General features: G+C 31.8%; 1 protein-coding gene across 7 annotated transcripts in view; it reads left to right on the top strand.

Moving 5' to 3' along the window:
* Positions 1–12,054, top strand: part of CCDC91 (coiled-coil domain containing 91) — a 331,386-nt gene that overhangs the window by 113,606 nt on the left and 205,726 nt on the right. For 6 of the 7 annotated variants that reach the window (XR_013364095.1, XR_013364094.1, XR_013364092.1 and 3 more), the window contains exons 4-6: positions 9,105–9,262; positions 10,223–10,426; positions 11,177–11,281. Coding sequence is in view for 4 of the 7 variants with exons in the window: in XM_077870590.1 (XP_077726716.1) it covers positions 9,105–9,262; positions 10,223–10,426; positions 11,177–11,281 (467 nt within the window). In the remaining 3 variants the exon portion in view is untranslated. Of the gene's footprint in view, positions 1–6,004; positions 6,164–7,874; positions 7,964–9,104; positions 9,263–10,222; positions 10,427–11,176; positions 11,282–12,054 lie in introns of those variants that run through there. The other variant, XM_077870589.1, reaches the window with a different exon arrangement.

Here is a 12,054-nt window from a genome sequence, read left to right as displayed (position 1 = left end):
AAAATATTTTTTAAGTTAAAAATTATAAAAATGTTTTATCATTTTATTGGTGTTCTCCTTGTAAATTATTAACCATCAGCAGGGATTCAACAGATTTCTTTGGGTATAGTTAAAAGTGCATGAATATTTGCACCTGTTTCTTGTTTAGACTTACAAGAATTTTTATGCTTATGTAAACAAAACAGAGTTGACCACAGGCGGAATTACTGGAAAAAATTGCATACTATTTGGAAACTTGGTCCTCCTTTGCTTATGCGGTGTTCTGACGTAGTGGACTTTTTTGTGTTTTAGAAGAGGTCTGTCAATGAAAAATGATATGCCCAATGACTTTGCTGATTACCATTACAAAGTGAAAGATTAAGAACTGCCATTCATTGCACTTTTGATTAGCTTTATAGCTGTAAAAGAGTATATGCTGACCTTGTATTCTGTTTTAGAAAACCAAGGATTTCACATTTGAAATGAAGTAGATTTACTCTTAAGATCTCAAAGCAAGCTTAACAAACAAAATATATAAAGAAACAAAATTTTGAAGATTTCTACTTCTTAAGAAATTGGACATTTTATGTGGAAAATGGTGCTATTGGGTGCATTTAATCGACATGAAGACTTGACACCAGTCAACTTTTAATGGACCAAAGAATACTATAGCAGTTTCAAACTTTAAGAGGTATATTTTCTTTGCCTGATGAGAAGATAATTATTTATATACTGGTATTTGTAATTTTCTATTATTAAGCTTAAAAATTCCCATATGTTAAGCAGGCATCTATAAAATGCATACCATCATTATTATTTAATACTAATTTTAGTCTATATATATGGACAGTATTTACCAATGTAGCTTTTTTTAGAGAGAATTGTTATTGGATAGTCACCTAAAATGTAGGGAAGATGTGTGAATTCTAGTATAATGAGAAACTAGAGGCTTAACTGAAAATATCTAGTTTCCTCTGAGAGAGTAATATATTTATAGTTCTCTTTGTCTTTTTTTGTTTACAGCACTACTTATTTGTTTCCTTTATTTCATTTTATTTTTTTAAGATTTTATTTATTGGGCAGCCCCGGTGGCGCAGTGGTTTAGCACCGCCTGCAGCCCAGGGTGTGATCCTGGAGACCCTGGATCGAGTCCCAAGTCGGGCACTCTGTATGGTGCCTGCTTCTCCCTCTGCCTCTCTCTCTCTGTCTCTATGAATAAATAAATAAAATCTTAAAAAAAAAATTATTTATCTATTCATGAGAGACAGAGAGGCAGAGACATAGGCAGAGGGAGAATCAGGCTCCCTGCAAGGAGCCTGATGGGGAACTTGATCCTAAGACCCTGGGATCACGACTTGAGTCAAAGGCAGATGCTCAACCACTGAGCCACCCAGGTGGCCCCCTCAATTTTATTTTTAAAATAGGATGTGGATTATGATATAGTCAGTAAACATTTATATTATCCAGTTAAACAAATTTCTGAAAATCCTGCTAGTACCTCATAACTTGAAAGCACATGTGTAAATCTAGGCATTTAGGTTCAACCTTCCTTGTTTCTTCAATAATTATTGTGATTAGCAGGATGCCAGAGTGGCTTGTGCCTTCAAATCCTGTGTGTGTTGGTGGTTGCCGATTCTTGACATCTTTTCATAAAAGCATAATTTATTTTAGTAAACTAGTTGGTTCCTATTTATCCTTAGTTTGAGTACTTTCCTAGAGCAAGTTTTGATCAATGAGTTAATGTAGCTCATGAGGGTTGAGTAATACAGCCAGGAAAAGCATTGAAACAAGTCTTCAGGATTAAATTTTTAGGCATATGTAATTATTTTTTTCCTTGTTGTATTTAAAAATTACACTCATGAATCTGCCATTTAGTTTAAGAACTAGAACATTACCATCTAATACTGTTCTTCTGTTCTATTCCTATGCTTTCTTCCAGAGGGAACCACTGTCTTATATTTTGTGTTATGTTTTCCTTGCTTTTGTAAAAATACAGTTTTATTGTATATGTATCTATATCTCTAAAGAGTTTTGTTTATGTGCCTCATAAAAATAGATTAATGCTCATGTGAACTCCCTATGATTTACTTTTTTTCACTCAAATTTATGTTTTTAAGACTCCTCCATTTTGTTGCATATACCTGTAGTTTCTTTATGTTCACTGATGTATAATATTTTAATGTGTGATTATACCATAGCTCTTATAGCTATTTAACTGTCAGTGGATATTTAGGCTATTGTCACTTATTTGCTATCATGAACAGTAATGCTAGGAGTATTTCAATACATATTTTTAGCGTAATTACATCTTTATTTAGGCAATACTTTTGTTTAGGTATTTTTTCCTTTAGGAGCAGTTTTTTGAGTTTTTTTAATTTTTTGTTTATTTTCTATTGTATAACTTTTCTTTGTGTTCTTTCCTCCTTTTATTTAGACTTACAGAAAACCTGTAAGAAATGGACAAATGATTCCCATAAATCTTTTGATTTTCTTTAGATGTTACCATATTTGCTTAACTTTTATTTTTTCCTTCCTCCTCATTCTCTTATTTTTCCTTCCTCTTCCTCTTCTTAATATTTACTTTAGCTTTCTTTTTTCTCCTTATGCTGAGGACATATAGTCAAAATACTGTGTCCCAAACTAACTTGGGTTAGTTCTTGACTTTCACCCCACCCCCTCCCACACTTTATTGTGTGATAAGATTATTCATTTGAAATATAGTTTAGTACATTTATTACTCTTTGTATTTTATTTTAGGGTTCAATCCCCTTACTCCCCTGCTTGTTGATTTTAATGCATATGTGAAACATTAGCATGATTCCAAGAATCAGAACCATATTAAAAAGCTGTACTCATAGAAGAGATATTTCCACCATTCCTTTCTTCTGTCTTCCTACTTCGTTCCACCTGTCTTTCAACTATCAATCTTATTAGTTTTGGCTTTCTTCTCCCTGTATTTGTGACAAATGAGTAGGTGCATGTGTCTGTGTCTTTTCATATATTTAAGGACTATTTATATATTTTATTTTTGGTGTCTGTTCACATTTTGCCCATTATTCTGTAAGCTTTTTTTTTTCTAATTTTTTCCTCTCAAGTTTTAAGCATTTTTGATATGTTAGGAATATTAATCCTTACCTGTGATACATATTCTACATATTTTTTATCAGTTTTTAAAATTATTATTGAAGATAATTTTAGTACCCAAATAGTATTTACATATTCTATAGTCATATTTGTCAATTTTTTCTTTTATTTTCTTTTATTTATTGTATCTAGAATCAAATTATAATTAAAATTATAATTAAAATTATAATTAAAAAGTCCTTTCTACCCCAAGGTAAAGAGGAACTCATTCATAATTTCTCTTAATACTTATATGGTCTCATTTTTAAAAATAATTGGATCTCTGATCAATACAGAGTTTTTATTTTTGTCTATAGTGTCAGATATGAGTCTAATTTCAGCTTTTTCCAAAAGGCTAATCAGTTGTGCCTTCACTGTTTATTAATAAGCCCATCTTTGCCTTAGTGATTTGAAATGCCATTTTTATCATATATCTAAGTTTTGCACATCATGGGTCTGTTCTGGACTTTCTGGTATATTCTTCTGGCCCATTTATTGCTGTGCCAAATAAATACACTCTTTTGTTTGTAAAGAGTTTTTATATGTGATAATATAATTTAAAATACAGTATATCTTAATAAGATCAGTAGTATATTTTAATATAGTTTAATTTAGTATATTATAACGAGGGATAGTATCCTCTTTATACTTTTTCATTTTTAGCATTTTCCTGCTTGTATTTGAACTTTTGCTTTTCCATGTGATGTTTAATGTCCATTTGTCTGGTTCATTTGTAAAAAGCTTCTTGATACTTTTCTTGGAATTATATTAGGACTATAAATAAACTAAGGGAGGATTGACATCTTTATGATGTTTAGTTTCCCTATCCACTTCTAAGAGATCTTTTCATTTGTTCATGTGTGCTCTCTAGTCTTTCAGAAGTGTTTTAAAGTATTTGTCACATTTCCTGTTAAATTTGTAGCTAAGTATTTTATCTTCTTTGTTGCTCTGGAAAATAGTACTCTTCTCACTGTTATATACTCTAAATAGTTAACTATTTTCATAAGTAAATGCTATTTTTGTTATGCTATGTTTAAGTTTATATCCTGCTACTTTACTGAATGTGTGTATTGTTTTAGCTAGTAGGAACATGAAATAGTTTTCCTCCTTTTTCTATTTTTATGTTTCTATTTAATTTTTCTTGTCTAACTGCATTGGCTCATGCCCTTAGTGGAGTGTTCAATGTCATGGAGACAGTAGTCATCCTTGTTTTGCTCCTGTTCATATAGGAAATAACTTTAGTTTTTCCCTGTTAATTAATATGCAGACCTTAGGATAAGGCCTATATCATGTTAAGAAAATGTCCATCAGTTTCTGTCCTCTTGAGTGTTTTTAACAGATACGGGTATTCACGTTTTATCAGAAGCATTTTCAGAGCCTTAGAAATAATCATATCATTTTTCTCTTCAAGTATATTAATATGGAGATTTTGTTAATGAATTCCTTAATAGTGACCCAGCCTTGCATTACTTGTACAAATCTGACTTCTTATTGCATGTCACCCTCTCAATATGGTATTGGATTCCTTTTACTAATATTTTATTGACAACTTTGTCATTTATAAGTGATACTCTAAAACCTCTACTAATTCTTTTTGTATTATCTTTATCAAGCTTAGCTATCAGTGTTCTGTTAATGTTACATAATGCTAATGACATTTTGATATTTTCCTTTACTTTCAATGTTCAGAAACAATTTTAAAGCATTTGGATTATCCATTCTTTTAATTTTTGGTAGAAATTTTCTTGAATCCTTTACCTGTGGGGTAGTTTGCCTGATAACTTTTTTCCCAAAGGAAGTTGGTCTATTTTTTTAGTGTTTTTTTTTTTTTTTAGTTCTAATCAGAAAACTTTTATAAGTCATATTTCTGTGGAAATTGCTTATTTTATCTAATTTTCAGATTTACTTAGAAGTCTGCACAGGAATTTTATTACCAAAAAAAAATGTTCTGTTTTAATTATTTTCCCCATGTCATTTTTTTGTATATTTGTACTTTCCTCTTTTATTTTATTTTATTTATTTTATTACTTTTTTATTTTTAATTTATGATAGTCACAGAGAGAGAGAGAGAGAGAGAGAGGCAGAGACACAGGCAGAGGGGGAAGCAGGCTCCATGCACCGGGAGCCCGATGTGGGATTCGATCCCAGGTCTCCAGGATCGCGCCCTGGGCCAAAGGCAGGCGCTAAACCACTGTACCACCCAGGGATCCCCTCTTTTATTTTTAATTAGTTAGTAACATTTTATTTTTTTTTTAGAAATCCAGGATTTTATTTTTTTTGGAAATTCAGAATTTTAATTAATAGATTTACTTTTCTTAATCTACTTCTGCATTATCTTGTTTTCTTTATTGTGCTTTTTAATTTTTCTTTATTTTCTTTTTTAATTTATGAGCTGGGAATTTAATTCATTGATTTTTAAAAAATTGACTGAAATGTTCATGACTATAGATTTTTTTCCTCATCATTGCTTTATTTATATCCCATTATTACATATAATCTTTTAATTATGATTATTTCTTAGAAATTCTGTCATATGTTGATAGTGGGACGTTTAAATTATTTTGGTTGGGTAGTAATGAAGTAGGTGAAAAGATTCCTGGATAAGCTTGTTTTGAATACTAACAAATGATAATTCCAGTGAAAACTTCCATTTACTGAATATTTATCATATACCTATCTGGTAAATGAAGTTATTATATACATCATTGAAATTAAGTTGTATAGTTTTGTTTTGAGCAATTATTTCCCCATTTTCAGAAGAATTAACAAAGGCTTAAAGGGGTTTATGTAATTTACCCAAGGCTATATGAAAAGTAAAGTGTTATTGTTTAAATCTGAATCCATTTTTGACTATACAGTTATGACTTTTACTTAGGCAGTATATTGTGAGGTCACAGAGGTATTGAGCAGTATGGTATAATTAGGACTGTTAGTAGCACAGTGTGACTGGAGTGAGGTTGGGACCTAATGGTATCATTTCTGGTTTGGGCAAATAGTTCTTTGAGGTACTATTAACTAAGATGGAAAACATGAAGCAAAGCAGGTTTATGTAAGATGATGGGTAAGTTTGACATACCTACTAGACAGCAAAATGGAACTCTCTCGTAGTTATTTGAGTATATGGGTCTGGAGGTCTACAAGTAGTTTGTGCTTAGAGATGTGAATTTAGGTGTCATTAGCTTACAGGTCATAATCTAAATGATGGATTTTGAAAGTGGTAATGATAGACCTTGGGAAAGTATAGGAGGGTATAGGAAACAGTGAAGCTTAAGATAGAATGGAGAAGGGAGTCTGAAAAGAAAACAAGGACAAAATAATCAAACTATTAGGAGGAAATCTAGGAGTTAGGAGTGTTACAAGTGCCAAAGGAAGAGAGTTAGGAATAGGGAGGGTCACCAGTAGCAAGTGCTCCTTAGAACTAAAGAACGATCAAATAAGAAGTGTTCATTTGATTAATAATAACTGAAAGGTAAATTAATATCTTTAATGATGAGTCCAGTGGAGTGATGAGGATTGGGGAAGAAAAAAATGGATACAGAAATAATTTGAAGACGAGAAATTTGTTTATAAAGGGAAAATGTGATAAGGCGGCTAGTGGAAATGTGAGTTTGTGGTCACAAATGTGAGGTCCCTTTCTTCTACTTTCCTCCTTCAACCTCTCCCTTCCTCTTCCCCTTATGTATCACTTTCCTTTCTTTCCTCCTATCCTCTCTCCCCTTATTTTACTCACTTGCCCTTCTTCTTTTCCTGATATGATGTACTTGACCATTTAATGTTACAAGATGAGGATTTTTAAAAAAATTTTTTTAAAGATGTTATTTATTTATTCATGAGAGACACGCAGAGAGAGAGGCAGAAGCACAGGCAGAGGGAGAAGCAGGCTCCATGCAGGGAGCCCGATGTGGGACTTGATCCCGGGTCTCCAGGATCAGGCCCTGGGCTGAAGGCGGCGCTAAACCACTGAGCCACCCGGGCTGCCCTAGGATGAGAATTTAACTTGGTACAATATGATGTCTTAGATTATGGCTACAAATATGAGTGACATAAAGACATCTTAAAATATTCAGGTTTTAGATCAAAGTGATATTTTTAAGAATTTCTCGAACCCAGGATTGTAGTCACACATAACCTTTATGTCCAGAAATAAACATAATTGTCCAACAAACTTTAATGATCTTTGAAATAATACTGAAAATAATATAAGCACAGTGCTAAATGTTTTACATATTTTAGACAAGTCTCATCAGCAACTCTATGCCAATTTTACAGGCAAGAAAACTGAGGGAAGTTAAACATGCCAATTGTTTTATACTTGGCATGACAAATGGTGTGGACTCTATGCTGTTAATCACAAGGCTGTATTCCCTCTTACTGTACTATAGTACTTATTTTCATGCCTTTAAAAGTTCATTATGAATATTTTTGTTATAAATTATAATTCAGAATTAGAAGTTAGACTATTTTGACATTTTAGAGAAATCTGTTAGCATACAGAATAGTGAAGATTAGAAAAAAATTTCTGAAAAAGATACATTGAGTACAAGCATGAATTGAAATCCCAGTTTTCTGTATTTTAGTTAAAATAGTGAAATGCATGTGGGACAAGATAGAATACTTTATCCAGTATGGCACATAGTATCTTAAAAATTCAGAATTGCAACATACTAATAGTGTGTGTAAGATAATTGAGTGATCCCATAAGGTACCAATCAAAAATTGATATATTCTTTAGTTTTTAAAAGCCTAATGACCTTATAAATGTCTTTCTTTAGGGAAAAGTGCAATTTCCATTGTGAACTGCCTTCCAGAATTTATGGTAGACCTTCGCTGACGTTGCTACTGATGCCAATGTGGAATAAAGGTCTTTAAAATTTAGAAAGTCAAAACGTATAAACAGATTACTGCTAAAAATGATTTAGTTATCCTTCTTAAACTTTAAAACACATGATATAAATATGTTTGAATTTTTAGAAATTTGAAAATACAGTAATAATCAGTATAATCCCTTTATTTTGCCCTTATTAGTATTTTTGTCTTCATCTTGTCAGTTGGCTTTCTTTTTATGACCTTTATATTTGAACCTAATCACAATCTAATAGTATTTTTTTTGTCAAACTAATTACAGGATTCTATTTCAACATTACTTTTTTATAGAAATAATTCAGCAAACTAAAATTGATTTTAACATGAAAATTCCTTTACCTGTTATAAAAGAAATTGTTAACACAGAGGCAGTTTGGTTAGCTATTTTATTTTATTTTATTTTATTTTTCAAGATTTTATTTATTTGAGAGAGATGCGTGCATGCGCACGCACACATGAATGAGCATGGGGGGAGGGGCAGAGGGAAAGAGGGAGACAATCTCAAGCAGACTTCCTGCTGAGCATAGAGCTGGATGTGGGCTCGATCTCATGACCTGGACATGGTGATCTTAGCGGAAATCAAGAGTCAGATGCTTAACCGACTGAGCCACCCAGATGCCCTGGATTAGTTGTTTTAAAGTAATTATTCTTGCTCTTAGCTCAGTTTATTATAATACATATTTAATTGATTTGACTAGCCTACTGTGTCATAAGGTCATTGAGTACATGAATGCATCTGTTTTGCTTACTGTATCTTCTTTATGCTTAGCACCTGTGCCAGGCATTAGTAGGCACACTAGTGCTTTTTCTTAACTGAGTGGATGGGTAATATATTTGAATACTTTCTCTCAGTTGGAAATACCCTATTTATGGTAACGTGTTAGTATATAAACACTAAGACATTATTATGTTGTTTTGTTGCTCGGGTCTCATGTGGAAATGTCATGTTAACTTTAGAAATACTAGTTTTAGATATTAGCTAATGGTCCCTGAGGAATAGTTATAGAATCTTCTTTTCGTCTCATTGCTTTTCCTTCCATTACTCTTTTCCCCTTCGCTTCCCTCTGCTCCCTTTCTTCCGTTCAACCTATCCTTTACTTTCTCTTTGATAATCTTTTACTTATTTATTTTTTCTTTAGTATCTGGAGTCCATCTTTCTCCAGCTTCTCCTGAGATTGTACTAGACCATGACCACTCTCCTTCAGTTGGCTGCCTCTCTTCTGAGCCCATCATTTCATCACCAGAGAATACACATGCAGACAACAGCATTGTCAGTCAAACTGTTCCCAAAGCACAGGTAAAGACAAGTGTATATTTCTATGAAGTTTACAGACTTAAAAAATTACTGGGTGGTTTAAATTAAGCTTTTCTGATTTTTTTTTTTTTTTACTTATTTTTCTTAAATATTTTTTGTAGATATTTTAACTTTGAAGGTAATATCTGGAATTAAAAAAAAAAACCTGAATAATATGTTTGTTTTGTGGCATAATTGAAAAGTATTTAAGTAGCCATAGTTATTAAAATATAGTTTGAGTGTATCATTTATTAAAATTGACTCAGATTTGCATTTCAAATCTTCAAAACTTCAAAAGAAAAAATAACTACAAAAATAATTATTTTTGTTTTCAAGAAAGATTATCCTGGGTTTTTTTTTTTTTTTTTTTTTTTTATTTTAGGTATTACAGTCTTCATTTGGCTTTAGAGTAAAAACTAAAAAGATAGCAGTCAGAGGGTTTATTTATTCAAATACTTACTGATCCAGGGATTGAGCTAGATGCTGCAATTAGTCTGAATTTTCAAAGTGCAGTACATAATACTGAGTCACTTGTTATCTTTACTAGAGAGTGGGTGATGATCAATTAGTGGTTATTAATAAATTTCAAATTCTGATTTACAGTTTAAAAATATACAAATTCTGGCTATCTAAATTTCAGAACTGGTGGATATCAGATGTGTCTATACTTAATTATATGCTTATAAGCATAAGAAAATGTTTTAAGTTTTTAGTGCTTTGCTTGCAAAACAAATGCTTTAGACTCTAAATTTTAGAGGGAATTTTGTTTCTTAGTTGCAAAGATCAGGTTGTTGTAACAGTTTGAGGTCTTCTGTTGATTTACTTAAAGGGTGAAATAATTTCAGAACCTTTGCTACAAGTTAATTTCCAAATGTGGTTTCTGGTGCCCTTTGGATGTTTTCATTATTGGTACAGTGTAAACTTTCCCCTCTTGTGTATTTTTATTTTTTTAATGTGGTTTAGATTCAGCAATCAACACACACTCATCTGGATATCTCACTTTTTCCATTGGGTTTAAATGATGAGAAAAGTAATGGAACAATTGCCCTTGTGGATGATTCTGAGGATCCTGGAGCCAATGTATCAAACATACAGCTTCAGCAGAAAATTTCAAGTCTGGAGATTAAACTCAAAGTTTCTGAAGAAGAAAAACAGAGAATTAAAAAGGTATATTTACATTTGCCTAAAACATAAATATTTGAATTACATAGACTTGAAATTGGATCCCAATAATAATCCCAATCTCTGATTAAAAATTTATGAGAAGATGCTGTCTTCCCTTGACTATAGATTTAAATGAGTTTTATGAGTTTTTTACTTAGAAAATTCTTTGATAAGCAATTGCTAGTTTTAGATATGTACTTTTAAGGATATAAACATCTTCTACCAATTTTTTTTTCCTCTAATGCTTTTCTTCTGATTGATTTTTATTTACTTTGGAAACAGGTAGTATTATATTTTTTATACAGATTAGAAGATTTGTAACATTGATATGTTCCTATGGGAAGTTAGTGGCCTGGGATATTTGACAAAAGTACTTAGATATACAACTGTGTTGGTAAATTATTTATGTTCTCATTTCTCTTTCCTATAAATATATCTATAAAAATACCTTTGCAAATTTATAGAAAGTATAGGTAGATATGTGGAGATAGTTTGTGCTGATTGCAGTTAATTTAGATGCTATTCATTTATTAGTGAGAATAATTTTAGTGTTATATCAATGTTAATACAGGTTTGGAAATGAGAGTGGAGCATATAGTCTGTAATACTGTTGAGCTTTATTTTTTTTATTATTATTTTTTTTTACTGTTGAGCTTTAAACCATACTTCCTATCAGTTCTTTCCTTACCATATATTTTCTGGTGTGTTCATTGAAAAAACTGAATGTATCATATGCTTGGATTTTTCTTTTAGGATGTGGAATCATTGATGGAAAAGCACAGTGTCTTAGAAAAAGATTTTCTTAAAGAAAAAGAGCAAGAGGCCATTTCTTTTCAAGATAGATACAAAGAACTTCAGGTAAACCCTGTGAAATGCTTTAATTTAATTTAATATGCAGGCCTTTTATGGAAGCATGTAATATATTTTCAAAAGGTATTTAATAATTACTTTATGGAGGATCAGATGCTTGCTTCAGTATGTAAAATATTAACCATCAGTGGATGAAGATGATAAATGCCATTTTGGAAAGTATGAATGTATGAGAAGCAATGAGGGTTAGTTGAGACTCAATTTGGTGAAAGATACTATTTGTGATGGATAAAACATAGAAATTGATATTCTGATTTTTCTTACTGTAATTACATATGAAGAGTTTGGAATCCTCAAACTTCCAAACTGAGATATTTAACCTTTTTCATAAATTGTAATCAATGCCTCCCCCTCTTCACCTCATTTCCTTAATCAACTTGTTTCTTCTTCAGTCTTTCCCATCCCAGTAAATGGCAACTGCGTATTTTCAGTAGCCAAGGCTGATACCCACATTTACCCCATGTCTGTTCCTTTCACAGCTTGTTGGCTCTACCTTCAAAATGTCCAGGTTTTGACTGTTTGTCCTTAGGGTCACTGCTAATGCACTATTCTAAGCCATCCTTATTTCTCCTTTGGAATACTAAAGGATCTTCTAACTAATCTTTTTGCTTCTGTCATTGCCCACTTACAGACCATTCTCCACATTGCAGCCACTGTGATCTAATACTTAAAGCTGAGCATGTCCTTTCTCTGCTCTTAAACCTTCATGGCTTCTCATCTTACCCAAATTAAAAGCCAAGTAAGTCCTTAAAATGGTTTGC

This window comes from Canis aureus, chromosome 25 (genome assembly GCF_053574225.1).
Source record: "Canis aureus isolate CA01 chromosome 25, VMU_Caureus_v.1.0, whole genome shotgun sequence".
Classification (NCBI taxonomy): domain Eukaryota; kingdom Metazoa; phylum Chordata; class Mammalia; order Carnivora; family Canidae; genus Canis; species Canis aureus.
The sequence above is the reverse complement of the archived record's forward strand: the minus strand, read 5'-3'. Positions and strand labels throughout refer to the sequence as shown.